Source organism: Oncorhynchus gorbuscha, linkage group LG17 (assembly GCF_021184085.1).
Source record: "Oncorhynchus gorbuscha isolate QuinsamMale2020 ecotype Even-year linkage group LG17, OgorEven_v1.0, whole genome shotgun sequence".
Taxonomy (NCBI): Eukaryota; Metazoa; Chordata; class Actinopteri; order Salmoniformes; family Salmonidae; genus Oncorhynchus; species Oncorhynchus gorbuscha.
The window spans coordinates 57,083,312-57,105,603 of NC_060189.1; the positions used below are offsets into that span (position 1 = coordinate 57,083,312).

At 43.7% G+C, this 22,292-nt stretch overlaps 2 protein-coding genes across 2 annotated transcripts in view; both read right to left on the reverse strand.

Annotated features, from left to right (window-relative positions):
* Nucleotides 1-601: 601 nt before the first annotated feature.
* Nucleotides 602-12,008, reverse strand: LOC124002162 (methylmalonic aciduria type A homolog, mitochondrial-like). The gene is made up of 7 exons (XM_046309478.1): nucleotides 11,613-12,008; nucleotides 10,883-11,332; nucleotides 10,487-10,609; nucleotides 8,843-9,013; nucleotides 8,489-8,574; nucleotides 4,697-4,846; nucleotides 602-1,218 (listed from the first exon to the last, which is right to left on the reverse strand). The coding sequence occupies exons 2-7, from the start codon at nucleotides 11,292-11,294 to the stop codon at nucleotides 913-915; spliced, it is 1,248 nt and encodes a 415-aa protein (XP_046165434.1). The 5' UTR covers nucleotides 11,295-11,332; nucleotides 11,613-12,008; the 3' UTR covers nucleotides 602-912.
* A 3,938-nt stretch (nucleotides 12,009-15,946) lies between these two features.
* LOC124002033 (mothers against decapentaplegic homolog 1-like) overlaps nucleotides 15,947-22,292 on the reverse strand; it is a 45,082-nt gene continuing 38,736 nt past the window's right edge. The window contains 4 exon segments of the mRNA XM_046309244.1: nucleotides 15,947-17,830; nucleotides 18,013-18,269; nucleotides 18,959-19,180; nucleotides 21,760-21,876. Coding sequence (XP_046165200.1) covers nucleotides 17,687-17,830; nucleotides 18,013-18,269; nucleotides 18,959-19,180; nucleotides 21,760-21,876 — 740 coding nt within the window. The 3' untranslated portion in view covers nucleotides 15,947-17,686.

Genomic DNA, 22,292 nt, shown 5'->3' on the forward strand with positions numbered 1-22,292 from the left:
TTAAAAGTTCTCAAGCTTCCTTGGTTCAGTAGCTACGTCCCCACACAAAGCTTCCTAGCCCTGGTTCAGTACCTACGTCCCCACACAACGCTTCCTAGCCCTGGTTCAGTAGCTACGTTCCCACACAAAGCTTCCTAGCCCTGGTTCAGCAGCTACATTCCCACACAAAGCTTCCTAGCCCTGGTTCAGCAGCTACGTTCCCACGCAAAGCTTCCTAGCCCTGGTTCAGCAGCTACGTTCCCACACAAAGCTTCCTAGCCCTGGTTCAGTAGCTACGTCCCCACACAAAGCTTCCTAGCCCTGGTTCAGTAGCTACGTCCCCACACAAAGCTTCCTAGCCCTGGTTCAGCAGCTACGTTCCCACACAAAGCTTCCTAGCCCTGGTTCAGTAGCTATGTTCCCACACAAAGCTTCCTAGCCCTGGTTCAGTAGCTATGTTCCCACACAAAGCTTCCTAGCCCTGGATCAGTAGCTACGTCCCCACACAAAGCTTCCTAGCCCTGGTTCAGTAGCTATGTTCCCACACAAAGCTTCCTAGCCCTGGTTCAGCAGCTACGTCCCCACACAAACATTTCAGCAACAGAAAACACCGACAATTATATAATTGATTTCATAATTTATTCAACTCATTGATTATGATCAAATCTATAAAACTGCATCCATTGATACTCTTCAAGTATAAACCAATAAACAGCAATGTCAAGTCACTTGTATGAGTAAGTAGGTCAGTGTTTCAATTTGAAGGCAGTGTGTTGTGTGTGGGATTGGGAGGGGGACCAAGACCTAGAATTCCTTCCCTTCTCTCATCAACAATCAATCGTCCTTACAGAGCAGTGAGACAAGGCGAGAAGAGTAATCAATATTACAGTATATGGATAATGCTGTTGGTATTAGATCTCCACTTCAGCTAGGTCACTGTGAGGAGGAGGATGATGAAGAAGAGGTGAAGGCCTTCAGTAACAGATCAGCCGCCAGGCCCGGTGATATAGCTCCCCTGGTGACCCTGTCCTCTAGCTGGGGTAGCTCCCCCCTGACGGCAGGGTGTTCCTGGAAGTGCCTCAGGACATTCTCCTGGATCAGGCTCCACATCCACACCTTGTGCTGGGCCCTACGTCTGTCCTGGAAGTCCCCGCTGGACAGGGTGGCTGAGCGGAAGGCCTCCATCTTACCCCACAGCTCTGCTACACCCTCGCCTGTCTGGGATGACACATGCACTACCTGGTGGGGGGGAGAACCACCCACACACACACACACACACATGGTTAAGGACCAGTGAGCACACATACTATGTTCTACTATCCTTGTGGGGACCTAAAATGTATTTCAATGGAAAATCCTAATTTTCCCTAACCTTAACCCCTAAGCTTAAAATAGCCTTTGTCCAAGTGGGAATGTGGGAAATGGCCCCACAAGGGATATTTTTTCTTGTTTAACTATCAATGTGTGAACTTTGGGGATTTTCAGTACCCACAAGGATAGTAATACAAGCCCCCCCACACACACACATATACACACAGTGCATACTGACATACATATACTCTCACATACGGTACTTGTCAGAAGTTTGGACACACCTACTACTCATTCAATGGTTTTTCTTTAGTTGTACTATTTTATACATAGAATAATAGTGAAGACATCAAAACTATGAAATAACACATGAGATCATGTAGTAACCAAAAAAGTTTTAAACAAATCAAAATATATTTTAGATTATTCTAAGTAGCCACCCTTTGTGTTGATGACAGCGTTGTACTCTTGGCATTCTCTCAACGAGCTTCACCTGGAACGCTTTTCCAACAGTCTTGAAGTGGTTCCCACATATGCTGAGCACTTGTTGGCTGTTTTTCCTTCACTCTGCAGTCCAACTCATCCCAAACCATCTCAATTGGGTTGAGGTCAGGTGATTGTGGAGGCCAGATCATCTGATGCAGCACTCCATCACTCATCTTCTTGGTCAAAAAGCTCTTACATAGATAGGAGGTGTGTTTTGGGTCATTGTCCTGTTGAAAAACAAATGATAGTCCCACTAAGCGCAAACAGGATGGGTTGGCGTATCGCTGCAGAATGCTGTGGTTGCCATGCTGGTTAAGTGTACCTTGAATTCTAAATAAATCAGTGTCATCAGCAAAGCACCCCATCACACCTCCTCCTCCATGCTTCATGGTGGGAACCACACATGTGGAGATCATCCATTCAACTACTCTGCGTCTCACAAAGACACAGCGGTTAGAACCAAACATCTCAAATTTGTACTCATCAGACCAAAGGACAGATTTCCACCGGTCTAATGTCCATTGCTCATGTTTCTTGGCCCAAGCAAGTCTCTTCTTATTATTGGTGTCCTTTAGTAGTGGTTTCTTTGCAACAATTCGACCTTGAAGTCCTGAACAGTTGATGTTGAGATGTCTTACTTGAAATATGTGAAGCATTTATTTGGGCTGCAATCTGAGGTGCAGTTAACTTTAATGAACTAATCCTCTGCAGCAGAGGTAACTCTGGGTCTTCCTTTCCTGTTGTCCTCATGAGAGCCAGTTTCATCATAGCCCCTGATGGTTTTAGCGACAGCACTTGAAGAAACTTTCCAAGTTCTAGACATTTTCCGGATTGACTGACCTTCATGTCCTGAAGTAATGATGGAATGTCATTTCTCTTTCCTTATCTAAGCTGTTCTTGCCATAATATGGACTTGGTCTTTACCAAACAGGGTTATCTTCTGTATACCCCCTACCTTGTCACAATACAACTGATTGGCTCAAACGCATTAAGAAGGAAAGAAATCCCACAAATGAACTTTTAACAAGGCACACATGTAAATTGAAATGCATTCCAGGCGACTACCTCGTGAAGCTGGTTGAGAGAATGCCAAGCGTTTGCAATGCTGTCATCAAGGCAAAGGGCGGCTACTTTGAAGAATCTCAAATCTAAAATATATTTTGATTTGTTTAACACTTTTTTGGTTAATACATTATTCAATGCGTGTTATTTCACAGTTTTGATGTCTCCACTATTATTCTACAATGTAGAAAATAGTACAAATAAAGAAAAACACTGGAATGAGTAGGTGTATCCAAACTTTTGATTGGTACTGTATATGAACGCACACGTGTGGACCGCCATGTAGTTGGCAATCAATCCCCATGCAGGCACAGTGACACACCACAGATATCACACACCCAGTGGGGTGTCTGTATTCCCCATATCCACCTCAGGCCTGTTCAGACAACACAAATTCTTATTTTCAATGATGGCCTAGGAACAGTGGGTTAACTGCCTGGTCAGGGGCAGAACAACAGATTTGTACCTTGATTTAAGGGCTAAACAACTCATTATTGACCAGTGCTTGAATGAGAGTGACGGCACTACAAAAAGGGAACTGTGTGAAGTCATATCTCAATGGTGCAACACACTATCAAGCTGTATTCTATCTAGTCATTTATAAGTTGGTCTGTTCACAATTTAAGTGTGCCAATAGAAATGTGTTTCTGACATGGGGAAATACTGTAGAAATGTCTTACAAAGCTACAGTCAAAATGATTAATCCGCTAGAAGGGAGCCTTCCAAAGTCCCCTCCCCTGAACCTAATATTGAGAGGCAGAGGAACCATGTGGAGACCCATTAAAATCACTGTGGTGGATATCTCCTGTCCTGAAGTCAGTGTTGCTGCCTCTGGTACTAGTGGAAAGAGGAACAGGGCCAGAGAGCGAGAGAGACAAATGGAGACAGCAAAACAGAGAGAGATGAGATAGATGGAGATGAAGAGAGAGAGGGGTGGAGAGAAATAGAGACAGAAAAACAGAGAGAATGCAAGAAAGAGAGATGGAGATGAAGAGAGAGCGAGACAGGTCTGGGAGTCTTTCATCTGAGTGGGTGGGCTGCTAATCAGGAAAATACATGACACAGCAGCTCTCTATTCAGAGTGGGGAGGAAGAGGGGGATGGAGGGAGGGAGGGAGGGAGGGAGGGAGGGAGAAGGGTGGGTGGGTGGCGGTAGGGGACTTTGGCAGGGTGCCAGGTGAGCAGATGCTGCATTGGGCCGCGCGCGGTCGGTCTGAGACAAAGAGACAACGCTCGGCCCAGGGCGGGGAGACATGCAGAGAGCACCCCCTCCCCACCCCGGGAACACTGCGACAGACTAGAGTGCCCTGATGATGACATCACATTATCCCCCTCCCCCAGGTCAGCTGACCTTGTTGTGCAGTGGGACGGCCTGCCGGCTCTGGTGATGTGCGCGTGTGGAGAGTTGAGGACGGCAAAAAAGGATTTTCAGGGGAAATGTAACACAGCTCTCCAATAGAGGATATGAAGAAGAATATCAGGTTCCAACCCGCAGTTACCTGGAGTTTGAGGCAATATGATCTTTTTCATATTTTGCTATTTTTTTGTCACATGTTTTATTTTATTTTTACCTTTATTTAACTAGGCAAGTCAGTTAAGAACAAATTCTTATTTTCAATGACGGCCTAGGAACAGTGGGTTAACTGCCTGTTCAGGCATGCATTTATTTCTCATTTTCTGTTTTTACTTCTTAATTCTGTGCATATGAAAGTATGAGCACAAACTCCCATAACCCAACACTAACCACGTTCCAGGTCTTTGGACTTTTTCCTGAGCAGCTATTTGAAGCACATTTATATATAGGTTTAACCCCTTCGCACTACCACTCAGACAAAAACATTCAACCCAATACAACCCACCTTAGGGTTCCAGGACTTTGATTTCTTCCTGAGCAGTTTCAGAGCGCTGGTATACTCTGCCTGGATTCTCCTGGCTGGTACTAACAGGTCTCCGTCTGCTTTAGTGACCACCACCAGATCTGCCTTCTCGATGATGCCTCGCTTAATGCCCTGGCAATGGAGAACACACACAGATTCAGTACTGTGCCCTGAACTTTACAAAATGTCCCTAGACGGCTACCACCCGGTTACTCAACCCTGCACCTTAGAGGCTGCTTGCACTATGTACATAGTCATGGAACACTGGCCACTTTAATAATGTTTGCATACCGTTTTACTCAGCCTCACAAGTCCTCAACTAGCAGCTTCATTAAATAGTACCCGCAAAACACCAGTCTCAACATCAACAGTGAAGAGGCAACTCCAGGATGCTGGCCTTCTAGGCAGAGTTGCAAAGAAAAAGCCATATCTCAGACTGGCCAATAAAAAGAAAGATTAAGATGGGCAAAAGAACATAGACACTGGACAGAATAACTCTGCCTAGAAGGCCAGCAGCCCGGAGTCGCCTCTTCACTGTTGACGTTAAGACTGGTGTTTTGTGGGTACTATTTAATTAAGCTGCCAGTTGAGGACTTGTGAGGTGTCTGTTTCTCAAACTAGACACGAATGTACTTGTCCTCTTGCTCAGTGCACCGGGGCCTCCCACTCTTTCTATTCTGGTTAGAGCCAGTTTGCACTGTTCTGTGAAGGGAGTAGTACACAGCTTTGTACGAGATCTTCAGTTTCTTGGCCATTTCTCGCATGGAATAGCCTTCATTTGTCAGAACAAATAGACTGACGAGTTTCAGATGAAAGTTGTTTCTGGCCATTTTGAGCCTGTAATCAAACCCCTCCAGATACTCAACTAGTACTTCTTTAATCAAAACAACAGTTTTCAGCTGTGCTAACGTAATTGCAAAATGATTTTCTAATGATCAATTAGCCTTTTAAAATGATAAACTTGGAATAGCTAACACAATGTGCCATTGGAACGAGTGATGGTTGCTGATAATGGGCCCCTGTATGCCTATGTAGATATTCCATTAAAAATCTGCCATTTCCAGCTACAATAGTGCTAAAATAATGTATATGTTGAAAGATAATGCTAAAATAATTCCACTCTGAAACCTTATAACTGTATGAAATTGATTAGAATCATAAAATTATAATCTGATGATGTGTAGTTTATTCGGAATTAGGTTAAACAATGTATCTGTATAGTGGAAAAACACAGACTGTCTGAGCAAGGCGTAGCGTAGGATTTGAACTTGTATGTGGGTGCCTAAGAAAATACCGAAGAACAGTTAAACTGGGTTTGAACTAACCTGGCTAGGCCTCTGAGGAACCTATGAGAGCATAGGGAGTACTTCTCAAGGTTTCCCTAATCTCAGGGGAATGGAACTGTCGGCTGGATAGTGATACACAGTGGTGAGAACTATAGAGATAAAACTCACCTACTGTTTTTTGTGGTTTTTTTTTACCTAGGCAAGTCAGTTAAGAACAAATTCTTATTTTCAATGACGGCCTTGGAACAGTGGGTTAACTGCCTGTTCAGGGGCAGAATGACAGATTTTGTACCTTGTCAGCTCTGGGATTTGAACTTGCAACCTTTCGGTAACCACTAAGCTACCCTGCCGCCCCACTAGGCTACCCTGCCGTTTGTGTAGAAGTATGTGGGTAGGATACCTACTGTTTGTGTGGAAGTATGTGCGCAGCTATAAAATGGATGTCTTTGTATAATGGACTTCAGAACGTTCTCTGAATAAACTGTACTATCTTTTTGCATAAGAGTCTTTGACTAATTATTATTAAACCCATGGTCTTACAGATCTCGGGGATTGGTCAGAGCTATTGATTGTCAGTTATTATCATTGGAATTGAAAATTCTCGTGACAAATAGTCATTTACAACATAAACAATGTCTATCTACACTGTATTTCAGATCAATTTTATGTTATTTTAAGACAAAAAAAAAGAAGCTTTTCTTTCAAAAACAAGGACATTTCTAAGTAACCCCAAACTTTTGAACGGTAGTGTATATGAGATTCTTCAACGTAGGCACCCTTTGCATTGATGACAGCTCTGCACACTCTTGACATTCTCTCAACCAGCTTCATGAAGTAGTCACCTGGAATGCATTTCAATTAACAGGTGTGCCTTGTTAAAAGTTAATGTGGAATTTCTTTCCTTCTTAATGCGTTTGAGCCAATCCGTTGTGTTGTGACAAGGTAGGGGGGCATACAGAAGATGGTCTTAACCAAGTCCATATTATGGCAAGAACAGCTCAAATAAGCAAAGAGAAACAACAGTCCATCATTACCTTAAGACATGAAGGTCAGTCAATCTGGAAACTTTCAAGAACGTTAAACGTTTCCCCAAATTCAGTCGCAAAAACCATCAAGAGCTATGATGAAACTGGCTCTCATGAGGACCGCCACAGGAAAGAAAGACCCAGAATTACCTCTGCTGCAGAAGATAAGTTCATAAATTGCAGCCCAAATAAATGCTTCACAGAGTTCAAGTAACAGACACATCTCAACATCAACTTCATTGTTGAATTGCTGCAAAGAAACCACTACTAAAGGAAACCAATAAGAAGAAGAGACTTGCTTGAAAGACAGTAACACGAGCAATGGACAATAGACCGGTGGAAATCTGTCTTTGGTCTGATGAATTCAAATTTGAGATTTATGGTTCCAACCGCCATGTCTTTGTGAGACGCAGAGCAGGTGAAGGGATGATTTCCACATGTGTAGTTCCCACCGTGAAGCATGGAGAAGGTGGTGTGATGATGCTTTGCTGGTGACGCGGAGCGATTTATTTAGAATTCAAGGCACACTTAACCAGCATGGCTACCACAGCATTCTGCAGCGATACGCCATCCCACCTGGTTTGTGCAACAGGACAATGACCCAAACACACCACCTATCTGTGTACGGGCTATTTGACCAAGACGTAGAGTGATGGAGTGCTGCATCAGATGACCTGGCCTCCACAATCACATGACTTCAACCCAGTTGAGATGGTTTGGGATGAGTTGCACCGCAGAGTGAAGGAAAAGCAGCCAACAAGTGCTCAGCATATGTGGGAACTCTTTCAAGACTGTTGGAAAATCATTCCAGGTGAAGCTCGTTGAGAGAATGCCAAATGTGCAAAACTGTCATCAAGGCAAAGGGTGGCTACTTTGTAGAATCTCAAATATATTTAGATTTCTTTAACACTTTGTTGGTTACTACATGATTCCATGTGTTATATCATTTGTTTTGATGTCTTCACTATTATTCTACAATGTAGAAAATAGTACAAATAAAGGGAAAAAAAACATTTAAAAATGTAATGAGTAAGTGTGTCCACAGAAATGACTAAATATGTGTATGTGACCAACATGATGTGCTTTGAATCAACTTTATTGATCTCCAGAGGAGAAATTGGATGTAAATCTTATGTCTATACGTCTAAGCTGATTGATGGACTGTGATCCTGTTTGAATACTTAAGTGCATCCTGAGACAGGATAAGTGAAGACAACAAGGTGGAAAGAAACCATTTTGTTTCTTTTCCAAATATGAAAGGAGTGAGGAATCAGGGATGTACTATAAAGCCAGTTGAACTAATCTCATGAGACATTTATATACATCAAGAATCAATGGATATAATTTTCCTTTAAATGATCAAAAATGTCTGTAAATATCAGAAGATATTCAATGTCACAAGATATTCACAGGTTCTTTAATGGCATTGTAACAGGGGGGTGTGATGGTGATGGAGGTCTGACCTGTAGTTCATCGCCCCCTGCTGGTGGGATCAGCAACACAAACATGTCCACCATGTCAGCCACCGCAAACTCTGACTGGCCTACGCCTGAGGACACAACACACAATGAAACCAAGTATTTATGAAACGCTAGATACCTTAGGAATTTTATTAATAAGCTATGTTATATAATTTCATCATTTTATCCTTCATGCCATTTAGACTTTATAAACCACGTAATGTGGAAGATGCAAAGCATGAATCACAACGAGATTAAATCTGGTTCAATAAAACGGTACAGGTGGCCTATCCCAGGTGAAGATTTGTCCCTTTTGAGGCTTTTAAAAACAGTCGACTCAACCATCGTGTTCCTCACCTACAGTTTCTACCAGAACGATGTCGTAGCCACCCCCCTCACACAGTACTATGGCCTCATTGGTGGTCCGGGTGACTCCTCCCAGTGTTCCAGAGGTGGGGGAGGGTCTGATGAAAGCACTCATGTCTCTGGAGAGCTCAGTCATACGAGTCTTGTCACCCATCAGAGACCCTGGGGAGAGGGGGAGGATTTATGCGTAACACCAACATAAAGTGTAAGTGGTAGTATATCAGTATAGCTATCAATATTTAATAATAATCCTTTGCCTAGCTTGAAGAAGATATATGTGAGGAACACAGGAGGCTGTTGAGGGGAGGACGGCTCGTAATACATGTCCAGAACAGAGCAAATGGAACGGCATCAAACACCTGGAAACCATGTATTTGATACCCTTCCACTGATTCCGCTCCAGTCATTAACACGAGCCCGTCCTCCCCAATTAAGGTGCCACCAACCTCCTGTGGTGAGGAAATGATGTTCAACAACATTGAACAAGGAGGAATGGTTATGTCAATGTTCACAAAATCCCACTTGTTACGGTGCAAGAGTCTGTCTGGCATGACGAGGCATTCTAACAGACCCATTTAAATCAATACATATACCCCACAACACTGATGAAATACCACGCACAAACACAGCAATAAAACACTCCTTCCGTGGCCTCCAACTGCTTTTAAACGCTAGTAAAACCAAATACATGCTTTTCAACCGTTCGCTGCCTGCACCCGCACACCCGACTAGCATCACCATCCTGGATGGTTCCGACCTTGAATATGTGGACATCTATAAGTACCTAGGTGTCTGGCTAGACTGTAAACTCTTCTTCCAGACTCATATCAAACATCTCCAATCTAAAATCAAATCTGGAGTCGGCTTTCTATTCCGCAACAAAGCCTCCTTCACTCACGCCGCCAAACTTACCCTAGTAAAACTGACTATCCTACCGATCCTCGACTTCGGCGATGTCATCTACAAAATAGCTTCCAATACTCTACTCAGCAAACTGGATGCAGTTTATCACAGTGCCATCCGTTTTGTTACTAAAGCACCTTATACCACCCACCACTGCGACCTGTATGCTCTAGTCGGCTGGTCCTCGCTACATATTCGTCGCCAGAACCACTGGCTCCAGGTCATCTACAAGTCCATGCTAGGTAAAGCTCCACCTTATCTCAGTTCACTGGTCACGATGGCAACACCCACCCGTAGCACGCGCTCCAGTAGGTGTACTATATGCTACTATATGCCATTTAGCAGACGCTTTTATCCAAAGCGACTTACAGTCATGTGTGCATACATTCTACGTATGGGTGGTCCCGGGAATCGAACCCACTACCCTGGCGTTACAAGCGCCATGCTCTACCAACTGATCATCCCTAAAGCCAACACCTCATTTAGCCGCCCTTCCTTCCAGTTCTTTGCTGCCTGTGACTGGAACGAATTGCAAAAAAAAGAAAAACGCTGAAGTTGGAGACTTTTACTCCATGTGTAACTCTGTGTTGTTGTCTGTTCACACTGCTATGCTTTATCTTGGCCAGGTCACAGTTGTAAATGAGAACTTGTTCTCAACTAGCCTACCTGGTTAAATAAAGGTGAAATAAAAACATAAAAAAAAAAAAAATGTAGAATGATGTGGAAACATACCTCCTGTAGTGCATGATGAGGGGTCAACAGCCAGAACAGAGACTTTATGTCCTTGCCCTGTGAGCATCTTCCCCACCACTTCAATGAAGGTGGACTTCCCAGCTCCGGGTGGGCCAGACAGACCTACAGACAGACGTCACCTCACAGAGGACAAACATGCACGTGCACCAAGCCCACACTCTTCCCCATATGGTATTTTAGACTTCGCTACCTCAAGTGTAGGAGTACAAAAATCTTCAATAAAAAGCCCACATTGCAGCCACCCATTCAAGCGTTCCAACTCTTAAGGACTCTGCAAGCCACTAGTTCAAATGTTCACATATTATTGGGTCTGCGTGCATTCTATGTACTGGGCATAGACACAACAATGTTGAACATAACAATCCACATACTAACCCACTCTGAAGGCCAGGGGTTTCCCTCTGTTCTGTTTCTCCTGCTCCTTCCTGTGGGCCAGTACTCTCTGTAGCAGGACCTGGGCCAGCTCTTTCTTTCTGGGATGCTGGGTCTCCACCAGGGTAATGGACTCAGCCAGACAGGCCCGCTGACCTGAGATCAGTCCTTCATACAGCTTATTCAACAGCCTCTGCTCTGGTAGACTCAGCTCTTTGATGTGGCTGAGGGTGGATTCCACACACATACCACGGATGTGTTGGGAGTTAAGCCCAGGGAATGAGGGGGTACAAGGGGTACGAGTGCAGGATGGTGGGTGTAGCTGGCGGAGGAGCCATCGGCCCCATGTTGGGGTGACAGTTCGCAAGGGGGAGGACAAGCCGTGGAGAAGCGGAAAGAGTACTGAGGGTCCCATGATTGCCTGGCACTGGTCCCTTCTCTAGGGGAGAGAGTCTGATAATGATGTAACGTTAGACAACAGGCATTCAGTAGAGGATTGTGACACATTTCAGTTCATTCAACAAGACAGAACCAAAACAAAGCTGATGCTGATTACTCTATGACACTCACTTTGGGCTATTTAGACTGTTTGAGGTTGTGGCATTCAGGAGCAAATTCTGCCAGTAGAAACGAATGGACATATGCATACATACAGTACATACACCGGTACCTGACTGACAAGTAGCCTATAGCTGAACAGTTACAAAACGTGTACATACAATGGAGAACTCACCTTGATAGCTAGCTATTTGAACATAAATCTGCTTCGTTCAGCTTTGCTGTTGTCCTCTAATATTGCTCCATACACTTTCATAACTGAGTATTAATTTTTGGAATAAAGAAAATAAGGATAATTCTGTCATTAGATACTCCAAAGCAATCACACGTTGACCTACCAGTGTTTTGGTCTTCACTAGCTACCACAGTCACAAAGTCAGAAACTCTGCCCATTTCTATCTTCTTAAAATGTGATATTAAACCTAACATTGACCCTAACTTTAACCACACTGATAACCTTATGCCTAGACATAACCTTAAAGTAAGACCAAAAAGCAAATTTTTATTTTCATAAATCTTTTGACTTCGTGGCTGTGCTATCTAGTGAAACCCAGTGGGTATTGTTTTTTTTGCTTCGTTCACTTCCTACTTCCTGTGACGTTGAACACCGCCCCTTTCTAGAAAAGTAGTACTAATCAAGGCCACACGGTGGTAGCAGTTAGTCGTGGTTGAGCTCTTGTCTTCACAATTCACTCAATTTGAAATTCAAGGGAATCATTTTAGAAGGTATTTATCTAGGGATGGATAACTCTGGCACAATTTTGCATATGTATTTTGCAAGATTTTTCCATTTTCAGCCATTGTGGCCATACAATTTCATGTTAGTGTCTTGAGTTGTAATATTTTTGTGGGTCCTTCTACAGTTCATGTCCTATTTCACACAGGTACACATGTATTAAAATCAAATAAAATCTAAGTTTATTTGTCATGCGCGCCGAATAAAACCTTACAGTGAAATGCTTACTTACAAGCTCTAACCAATAGCGCAAAAAAGGTGTTAAGTGAACAATAGGTAAGTAAAGAAATAAAACAACAGTAAAAAAAAACAGGCTATATACAGTAGCGAGGCTATAAAAGTAGCAACGCTACATACAGACACTGGTTACTCAGGCTGATTGAGGTAGTATGTACATGTAGATATGGTTAAAGTGACTATGCATATATGATGAACAGAGAGTGGCAGTAGCGTAAAAGAGGGTGTGGTGGGTGGTGGTTGTCACGTTCTGACCTTAGTTCCTTTTTTATTTGTTTGTGTTAAGTTAGTCAGGGCGTGGTTTGGGTGGGTAGTCTATGTTATTTTTTCTATGTTGTTATATTTCTATGTGTTTGGCCGAGTATGGTTCTCAATCAGAGGCAGGTGTCGTTCGTTGTCTCTGATTGAGAATCATACTAAGGTAGCCTGTTTTCCCCATTTTGGTTGTGGGTGTTTAATTTCTGTGTAGTGTCTGTTCACCTGGCAGAACTGTTTCGTTTTCTCTTCGTTGTTATTTTGTGTGGTGTTCAGTTTTTCAATTAAAATATGATGAACACTTGCCACACTGCATTTTGGTCTTCCTCTCCTTCCACCGACGAGAATCGTTACAGTGGGTGGCGGGACACAATGCAGATAGCCAAGTTAGCCAACGTTCGGGAGCACTGGCTGGTCGGTCCAATTTTAATCTATTGAAAAATATATATATTTCACCTTTATTTAACCAGATAGGCTAGTTGAGAACAAGTTCTCATTTGCAACTGCGACCTGGCCAAGATAAAGCATAGCAGTTTGACATACAACAACACAGAGTTACACATGGAATAAACAAAACATACAGTCAATAATACAGTAGAACAAAAGAAAACAAAAAGTCTATATACAGTGAGTGTAAATTAGGTAAAATAAGGGAGTTAAGGCAATAAATAGGCCATGGTGGTGAAATAATTACAATACAGCAATTAAACACTGGAATGGTAGATGTGCAGAAGATGAATGTGCAAGTAGAGATACTGGGGTGAAAAGGAGCAAGATAAATAAATACAGTATAGGGATGAGGTAGTTGGATGGGCTATATTACAGATGAGCTACGTACAGGTGCAGTGATCTGTGAGCTGCTCTGACAGCTGGTGCTTAAAGATAGTGAGGGAGATATGAGTCTCCAGCTTCAGTGATTTTTGCAGTTCGTTCCAGTCATTGGCAGCAGAGAACTGGAAGGAAAGGCTGGAATTTGCTTTGGGAATTTGCTTTGGGGGTGACCAGTGAGATATACCTGCTGGATTACGTGCTACGAGTGGGTGCTGCTATGGTGACCAGTGAGCTGAGATAAGTCAGGTGTAACGGATGTGAAACGGCTAGCTTAGTTAGCGGTGTGCGCTAAATAGCGTTTCAATCGGTTACGTCACTTGCTCTGAGACCTTGAAGTAGTAGTTCCCCTTGCTCTGCGGCTTTTGTGGAGCGATGGGTAACGATGCTTCGAGGGTGACTGTTATCGTTGTGTGCAGAAGGTCCCTGATTCGCGCCCGGGTATGGGCGAGGGGACGGTTTAAAATTATACTGTTACATTGATGCTGTTGACCCGGATTACTGGTTGCTGCGGAAAACAGGAGGAAGGTCAAAAGGGGGGTGAGTGTAACGGATGTGAAACGGCTAGCTTAGTTAGCGGTATGCACTAAATAGCGTTTCAATCGGTTACGTCACTTGCTCTGAGACCTTGAAGTAGTAGTTCCCCTTGCTCTGCAAGGGCCGCGGCTTTTGTGGAGCGATGGGTAACGATGCTTCGAGGGTGACTGTTGTCGTTGTGTGCAGAAGGTCCCTGGTTCGCGCCCGGGTATGGGCGAGGGGACGGTTTAAAATTATACTGTTACACAGGGCTTTACCTAACAGAGACTTGTAGATGACCTGGAGCCAGTGGGTTTGGCGATGAGTCTGAAGCGATGGCCAGCCAACGAGAGAGTACAGGTCGCAGTGGTGGGTGGTATATGGGGCTTTGGTGACAAAACGGATGGCACTGTGATAGACTGCATCCAATTTGTTCAGTAGGGTGTTGGAGGCTATTTTATAAATGACATTGCCGAAGTCGAGGATCGGTAGGATGGTCAGTTTTACGAGGGTATGTTTGGCAGCATGAGTGAAGGATGCTTTGTTGCGAAATAGGAAGCCGATTCTAGATTTAATTTTGGATTGGAGATGCTTAATGTGAGTCTGGAAGGAGAGTTTACAGTCTAACCAGACACCTAGGTATTTGTAGTTGTCCACATATTCTAAGTCAGAACCGTCCAGAGTAGTGATGCTGGACGGGCGGGCAGGTGCGGACAGCGATCGGTTGAAGAGCATGCATATAGTTTTACTTGCATTTAAGAGCAGCTGGAGGCCACGGAAGGAGAGTTGTATGGCATTGAAGCTCATCTGGGGGTTAGTTAACACAGTGTCCAAAGAAGGGCCAGAAGTATACAGAATGGTGTCATTGTGGTTTTTTGAGGTAGTATGTACATGAATGTATAGTTAAAGTGACTATGCATATATGATAAACAGAGAGTAGCAACAGCGTAAAAAGAGGGGTTGGGAGGGGGCACACAATGCAAATAGTCCGGGTAGCCATTTGATTACCTGTTCAGGAGTCTTATGGCTGTGTCAATTGTGTCAATTGTGTGTCAATTTCATGTCCCAACTCCCCAAGGGTGATCCGAAGGCTTTTATACCTAAGGGCCTTGCAACAGGTGTTCTTCCAATACCATGGCCTCAGTCTATATCAGAGGAGGCTGGTGGGAGGAGCTGTTTGATGTGTTTGATTCCGTTCCATTCATTTCATTCCAGCCAGTACAATTTGAGCCCGTCCTCCTATAGCTCCTCCCATCAGACTCCACTAACTATATCTGGTCACACCACTCTTCTATCCACTCATTCTCCTCATATGAGAACTCACCCTCAAAGAATCATACTTGCAAAATATGCGTTCTTGACTAAATATGAATGATTTTGTGATTTATTTTATTTGAGGTTAAATATCATCATGGTGTATTCTTCTGTTTGCTTAAAGGCGCTACATGGCCATTAGGACGTCTGCATTGGCCATGCAGCATTTATGGTGATACAGCCTCTGCAGAAGTCAGGGCATTCTTGATTTTCACCAAGCAGCGCAGAGCAGTTGTGAATTAAGTTTTCAAGGAAGTGAGTTTGTGTTTAAACAGGACCTCTCGCCCCCACCTACCATTAACCAATCATGTCAATGCGGAGCTATACAGAGCCCTCCGCATTTGTTATAAAATTTGAGAGGCGCATAGCGATGCGGTAGAGTTCAATTAGGTCTCTGCGTGCCTCTAGAGGATCCGGGATTGCGCCACTCCATATGGCGCATCCGATCACATTTCAGATCAAGCCTAAATGGGCTCTTATGCAATATTTATACTGAACTTTCTAGAGCGTCAACTTGAAACTGTTATGTAGCTTATGATACCAACATTACACGTGTTGACATCCGTGGACATTGACATTAACGTTCTTTTATTCTTAAAAAATGAAAACAATATAAGGCCACAGGTAATGAAACAACTTTATTTATTGAATCTTCCAGTAGAGACTTGATATTCATGGAATAAAACTGCTTTCTGGGAGTACTACTCAGCAAAAACAGCGCAAAGAAAAAAAAAGAAGAGGCAACAATCCGTGAAAGTGCAGATAACAAGAAACAACAAGAAAACATATTCAAAAAATACAAAAATCAATACAACTTGTAATTGCGGATGGGTTTTTCTAAGCCTACAATAATTGAAAGACAAAAACAGTCTGCATTTTTTAAAAAAATGATCAAATCATATATTAGGGCCATCAGTAATTTACTCACCAGTGAAACTACAATTTTTTTTTTTTGGTCAACAAGTTCTGAAGGATGCCATTGTTTTACGTGTCATAATATTCATAAACCCTGGCGGTCAAACAGAGAAATGGTTCCAATCGTTATTCTCCACCAGTCCTTATTTGAAGTGTTTCTAAAATCCCCTATGGGAAAAATGATTGGAACCATTTTCCTGTTTGACCACTAGGTTTTGTGGGTATTATGACACCTCCACTGTGGGGCTCTATGTGACTCTACAATTGATTATTTTCTTTTTTTTGCTGTACCATGCACAGCTAGGGTCAAACTGAACTATCATACGCTTGTGCCCGTCTCTGTCTCTGTCTCATGTCATCCTTCTGTCACTACCTAAACAAGCCAAACGGTGATTTGCTACACTAAACCAAACTATGCGTTTGCAAAACTGACTGCACAACACTTTGATCTAATGTTGAGTATGCCTAAAACACGATTCAAGTCGTTAAGTTCAGTTGTAACACGGGTGTAACACAAGAGAAGTATTTATTTATGTACAATTTAAAAAAAATCTTATGTCCTGTGAGCACAATCCCACAATGCCCACCTCACTCTCCCACCCCGCTCCCACGGACGCCCTCTCCTGATTTCTCCTCATGACAGGGTTTGTAAATAATCTAAAGGGATTTTATGTAGGGCTCTTTTTCTTCAACTCTTTTTAATTTGCCAAAACCTAAAAAGAAAACTAAAAAATGTAGGGTTCTGGAGAGACATTTGTATTTACTGACCTCAGTATCTTCCTACTTTCTAAATATGTTCATAAGAAACATAATATTTCTAAATCTTTTCATCCATATTGGTTGTCTTTCAATCCTTCCAATTCTGTACACATTTTTCGTTGTAGCAACACATGAAACTGGCTTTATGGGTTTCCAATGTTAACCCAAAAAACAGGGGAAGGGGAAAGAAAGAGGGGAAAACTGCCAGAACAAGATCAGGGACCCATATTCACGTATTAGAGTGCTGATCTATGTTTAGGTCCCCCCAGTCCATATACATTTATTCATTCTGATCTAAAAGGCCAAACTGATCCTCGTTCAGACTCTTTCTGAATATGGGCCCCATATGAGGAGGATACTCTGCGTAATGCTAAATTGATGATTAGTTTATAATGATTCGAGTCTGATTGATAATTATTACAGTTGGTCACAAAGATCAAGTATCTTCCAGATGCTTCTATCTCACCCCCCCCCCCACAGGGGTTGGGGGTCAATTCCATTTCAATTCAGTCAATTCAGTCAATACAGTAAATAAACTGAATTTCCTATTTTAATTTAGATTCTCTTAAAATTCCAGTTTACTTCCTGAATTGACTGATTTCAATTAGAATTGACCCCCAACCTGAAACCCACCCATCCCACTGGAACCTAAATGCTGGGTTTGGACAGCCCTGGAGCCTGGGGAAAGTCTAGGACACGGAGGAGATGGGGTTGTGGGGGGAGCCCATCTGGGTTAGCACCTTGTCCAGCCACTGCAGAGGACCGTGCAGGTGGATCTCAATCCAGCAGGGGGTGCTGGTCACGTCCTGGCGGTGGTACTCTGCACCCCAGCCCTGGGAGAGCAAGAGGAAGAGCGATATACTCTTTAGGGACATGTATTATCATCATGGTTCTTTCAATCGTATTTCCTTTATTCTTTGAATTTTCTCGTCTTCATCTCATGACCCCATCATTCATTCTGAACCATTTAACATTATATTCTCTATATTATGGGATGTATGTCTATGACGGTTACCTTGACGAAGCTCATGCGGATGGTGCACATCTTGGTCAGCTCGTAGACAGCCTCAAACCCGTGGTTGACGGACTGGGCCAGCAGCTCAGCAAACTCCTGGTTGTTAAAGATCTTGAGGCTGCAGCCGCTGGGGATCTTACAGACGGTGGTGGGGTGGAAGCCATGGTGGTAGTTACAGTTCCGACTCTGGACGAAGATGCTGCTGTCACTCAGACATTCAGCATACACTTCACCACCCACATAGTACAGGTGGACTCCTGGGGAGAGGGGAAGAGAGGGTTACATGGGACTAGAATGGAGTAGAGTACAGTAGATTAGAATGGAATATTCTTGCCCTTGGCAACTTGCTTGGATTCTTAATTTGATCCATTAAAATGCTGATTGGACAGCACCACTCCTATTTAGCCACAGCCCATAACACACTGTATCTGAGCAGCTTACCGATTGCTGCAGCTGTACATAGCCCATCTGTAAATAGCCCATCCAATCTACCTACCTCATCCCCATATGGTTTTTATTTACTTTTTTGCTCTTTTGCACACCAGCATTTCTACTTGCACATCATCATCTGCACATTTATCACTCCAGTGTTAATTTGCTAAATTGTAATTACTTTGCTACTATGGTCTATTTATTGCCTTACCTCCTTACTCCATTTGCACACACTGTATATAGATTTTTCAATTCTGTTATTGACTGTACTTTTGTTTATTCCATGTGTAACTCTGTGTTGTTGTTTTGTCCCACTGCTTTGCTTTATCTTGGCCAGGTTGCAGTTGTAAATGAGAACTTGTTCTCAACTGGCCTACCTGGTTAAATAAAGGTTAAATAAAAAAATAAACACTGACACTAACAATTGAACTAGTCCTGTGGACAGTGTGTCCATGGCCTTATATTTGGGATAATATAAGGCAATATAAGTGTTCCCTTCCATGGCCATTTTTACCTTTGCCAATGTGTCGCCGGGTGTTCTCTATGGTTGAGTTGCGGTTGACGTTGGAGAGGAGGCCCAGGCAGAAACGGTTGCGGTTGTTGGACGGGTCGGTGAAGCCGTCGACCAGGACGCTGGTAGAGTTGGCCTGGAACGCCTCGCCCACCCGGTTGTTCAACTCGTAGTACACTATAGAGCACCAGTGTTTAGGTTCCTCGTAGGCCACCGGCTGAACATCTAGGAGAAAGGGAGGAGAGGAGACAGGGATGAGAGGGAGGTTGTTCAGCTTGTCGTACACTATGAAGCACCAGTGTTTGTCCTCCTCGTAGGCCACCGGCTGAACATCTGTACAGGATGTCAAACACACACAGAAAGGGTGAGATGTGTGTATAATCAGACACACACACTCAGGCGCACACACACTCAGGTGCACACACACACTCAGGTGCACACACACACACTCAGGTGCACACACACACACACACACACACACACACACACACACACACACACACACACACACACACACACACACACACACACACACACACACACACACACACACACACACACACACACACACACACACACACACACACACACACACACACACACACACACACACAGTGAGACATTTATGCACACATGCACGTGCAGATTGACTGGAGTGGCTCATGAGCATCAAGCCCTATGTTCTGATAAAGTTCAAGTCTGTCTGTCTTGTCTGACTTTGAGCTGCAGTCTGATATAGCAGATGTTCATCTTTCATCTCCTTCCTTTACTAGGATTAGAGAAAAAAATGTTGATTTGTATGTCGATGACAAAACGTGGGAAAGGTGTATGAAATGTGTGGTATGTGACGTTAAGTCTCACACAGAGAGCTATAGGTCATGTTTGCATACAACAGAAACAGAAAATCAATGCTGACAAATCCATCCAACCCCAGTAGACTGACTGTGGTCAGTCTGGACAGGGCCAGTCTTGATCAAATACGGTCCACTGACTGCGGGCAGTCTAGTCTGGTCTGGGATCAGTATTTATTGAGTCAAGCAGTCAGTCAATAGACCAAGCCGGTGCCCGCCTGGTGCCGTCTCTCTCTGCCCGGTATCTTGGGCGAGCTTTATGCCAGCTGGCCCCCTCTCTCTAAGGGAGGGAGGGAGAGTTTATCCAAGGGGCATACTCCTCCCTAACTTCCTCTGCTGAGAGTAGCAGCCATCAGGTGTATTTGGTCTATGCTTTTCCTAGATCCATCGGCCCGGCCCACAATGGAAACGGCCCGGACCTCTAGAACACTACATAGGATGCAGCTTGGGGAAGGACAGAAAATTCCCCAATCGCCACTTCCAGGGAGTATTTCTCCACACCCATTGCAATATCCATCTGTGTGGGTGGGGATACTACTGTGACTGGATGCGTAACAATTATATAGGGGGATTGGTAAGGAGATTGCAATACTGGTTTTAGCGAGTGTAAAACAGTTTGTACAATTCTGCCCAATACCTTGGCTGCTGAAAGTATCCACAGACTGTGTACTGTAGACACTTCAAAATTGCTTCAACTTCAAAAGTCAAACCCCTTTGACACATTATATTTTGCCATGTAAACAGCCTGCATGACTTGTGGCATACATGACTTGACTTTTGGCATACATGACTTGACTTGTGGCATACATGACTTGACTTGTGGCATACATGACTTGACTTGTGGCATACATGACTTGACTTGTGGCATACATGACTTGACTTGTGGCATACATGACTTGACTTGTGGCATACATGACTTGACTTGTGGCATACATGACATGACTTGTGGCATACATGACTTGACTTGTGGCATACATGACTTGACTTGTGGCATACATGACTTGACTTGTGGCATACATGACTTTTGCGTATGGACTGGCTGTTCAGATGTGTGATGTGTAGGAATGCCAGATCTCCACAGCAACTAACGATTGACTGAACCACAGTTGAGGTAGGTGGTAGCAAGCAAGGGTTCTCAACCAGTTTTTTTTTTTAAACAAATGTTTCAGATATAAGAGCGTCTGCTAAATGACTTAAATGTAAATGTAAAGTTTTTTTTTTAAACAAATGTTTCAGATATAAGAGCGTCTGCTAAATGACTTAAATGTAAATGTAAATATAAAAGTTGGATGAAATTAGTGAGGCCAATTCTTAACGAGCTTTCAGTTAATTACCACCGGCAGAGATGATGTCAGCCAGAAGCTTTTAAAGGCCTCGTAAAAACTGCTCTGAGACCATACTTAATTGGCAGACTCTCTGATCTTTCCTCTGGGTTGCATGTATAGACTGACGCTTTTGTGTTCATCATACTAAAATCTAAAACCTAATGCCTCAAAATGGTGTGAGATGCTCTGCTTTTCTGAACATGGATACGCATGTTATTTTCCATTTACCCTGCATTAATGATCATAGAAAATTCCCTTTTAAATGAATATATGAAGGAAATTGTTTTTTAGCTAATCTTTTCCAACTCATGATGTGCAATTTTGAAGGTGATCACATGAATCACCCCTTATTTTAACAGAGGGATAAAGCACTTAGATCCGTTTTTCTTACTAGCTTTACAGCAAGCACGAGAACTTTAATGAACACTGCCACAAACCCCAACAACCACGACTACTTTTCAAGTGTTACTTTCAACTACATAGCCTATTAAACTGAGTTTGATTCACCACAACAAATAAAAAGCAGTGTGTCATGGTTGCGTACTTGTACCCAGAAAACCCCTTGCACCTGTAGTACGAGCTGGTGGGGCGCTGACAGCTCTAAGAGGGTGATGTCACAGCTGATTACCTGGCCTGTTGCTGATCTCCAGGGGCAACGCGGGGACCATCAGGTTGGTGTCCATGGGCTGAGGGCAGTCCTGAGTCATCCGCTCCTCTGGGGGCAAGTAGGCTGGAGGGGGGGTCTCTGGAGGAGGGCAGGGAGAGGGGTGAGAAGGGGTTTAAACCAGAGAGAAAGAAGTCTTCCAACTGTCACTCTATACGGGAGGAAGAGCAAGACGGAGCTGCTCTTCCTCCCGGGGAAGGACTGCCCGTTCCATGATCTCGCCATCACGGTTGACAACTCCATTGTGTCCTCCTCCCAGAGCGCTAAGAACCTTGGCGTGATCCTGGACAACACCCTGTCGTTCTCAACTAACATCAAGGCGGTGGCCCGTTCCTGTAGGTTCATGCTCTACAACATCCGCAGAGTACGACCCTGCCTCACACAGGAAGCGGCGCAGGTCCTAATCCAGGCACTTGTCATCTCCCGTCTGGATTACTGCAACTCGCTGTTGGCTGGGCTCCCTGCCTGTGCCATTAAACCCCTACAACTCATCCAGA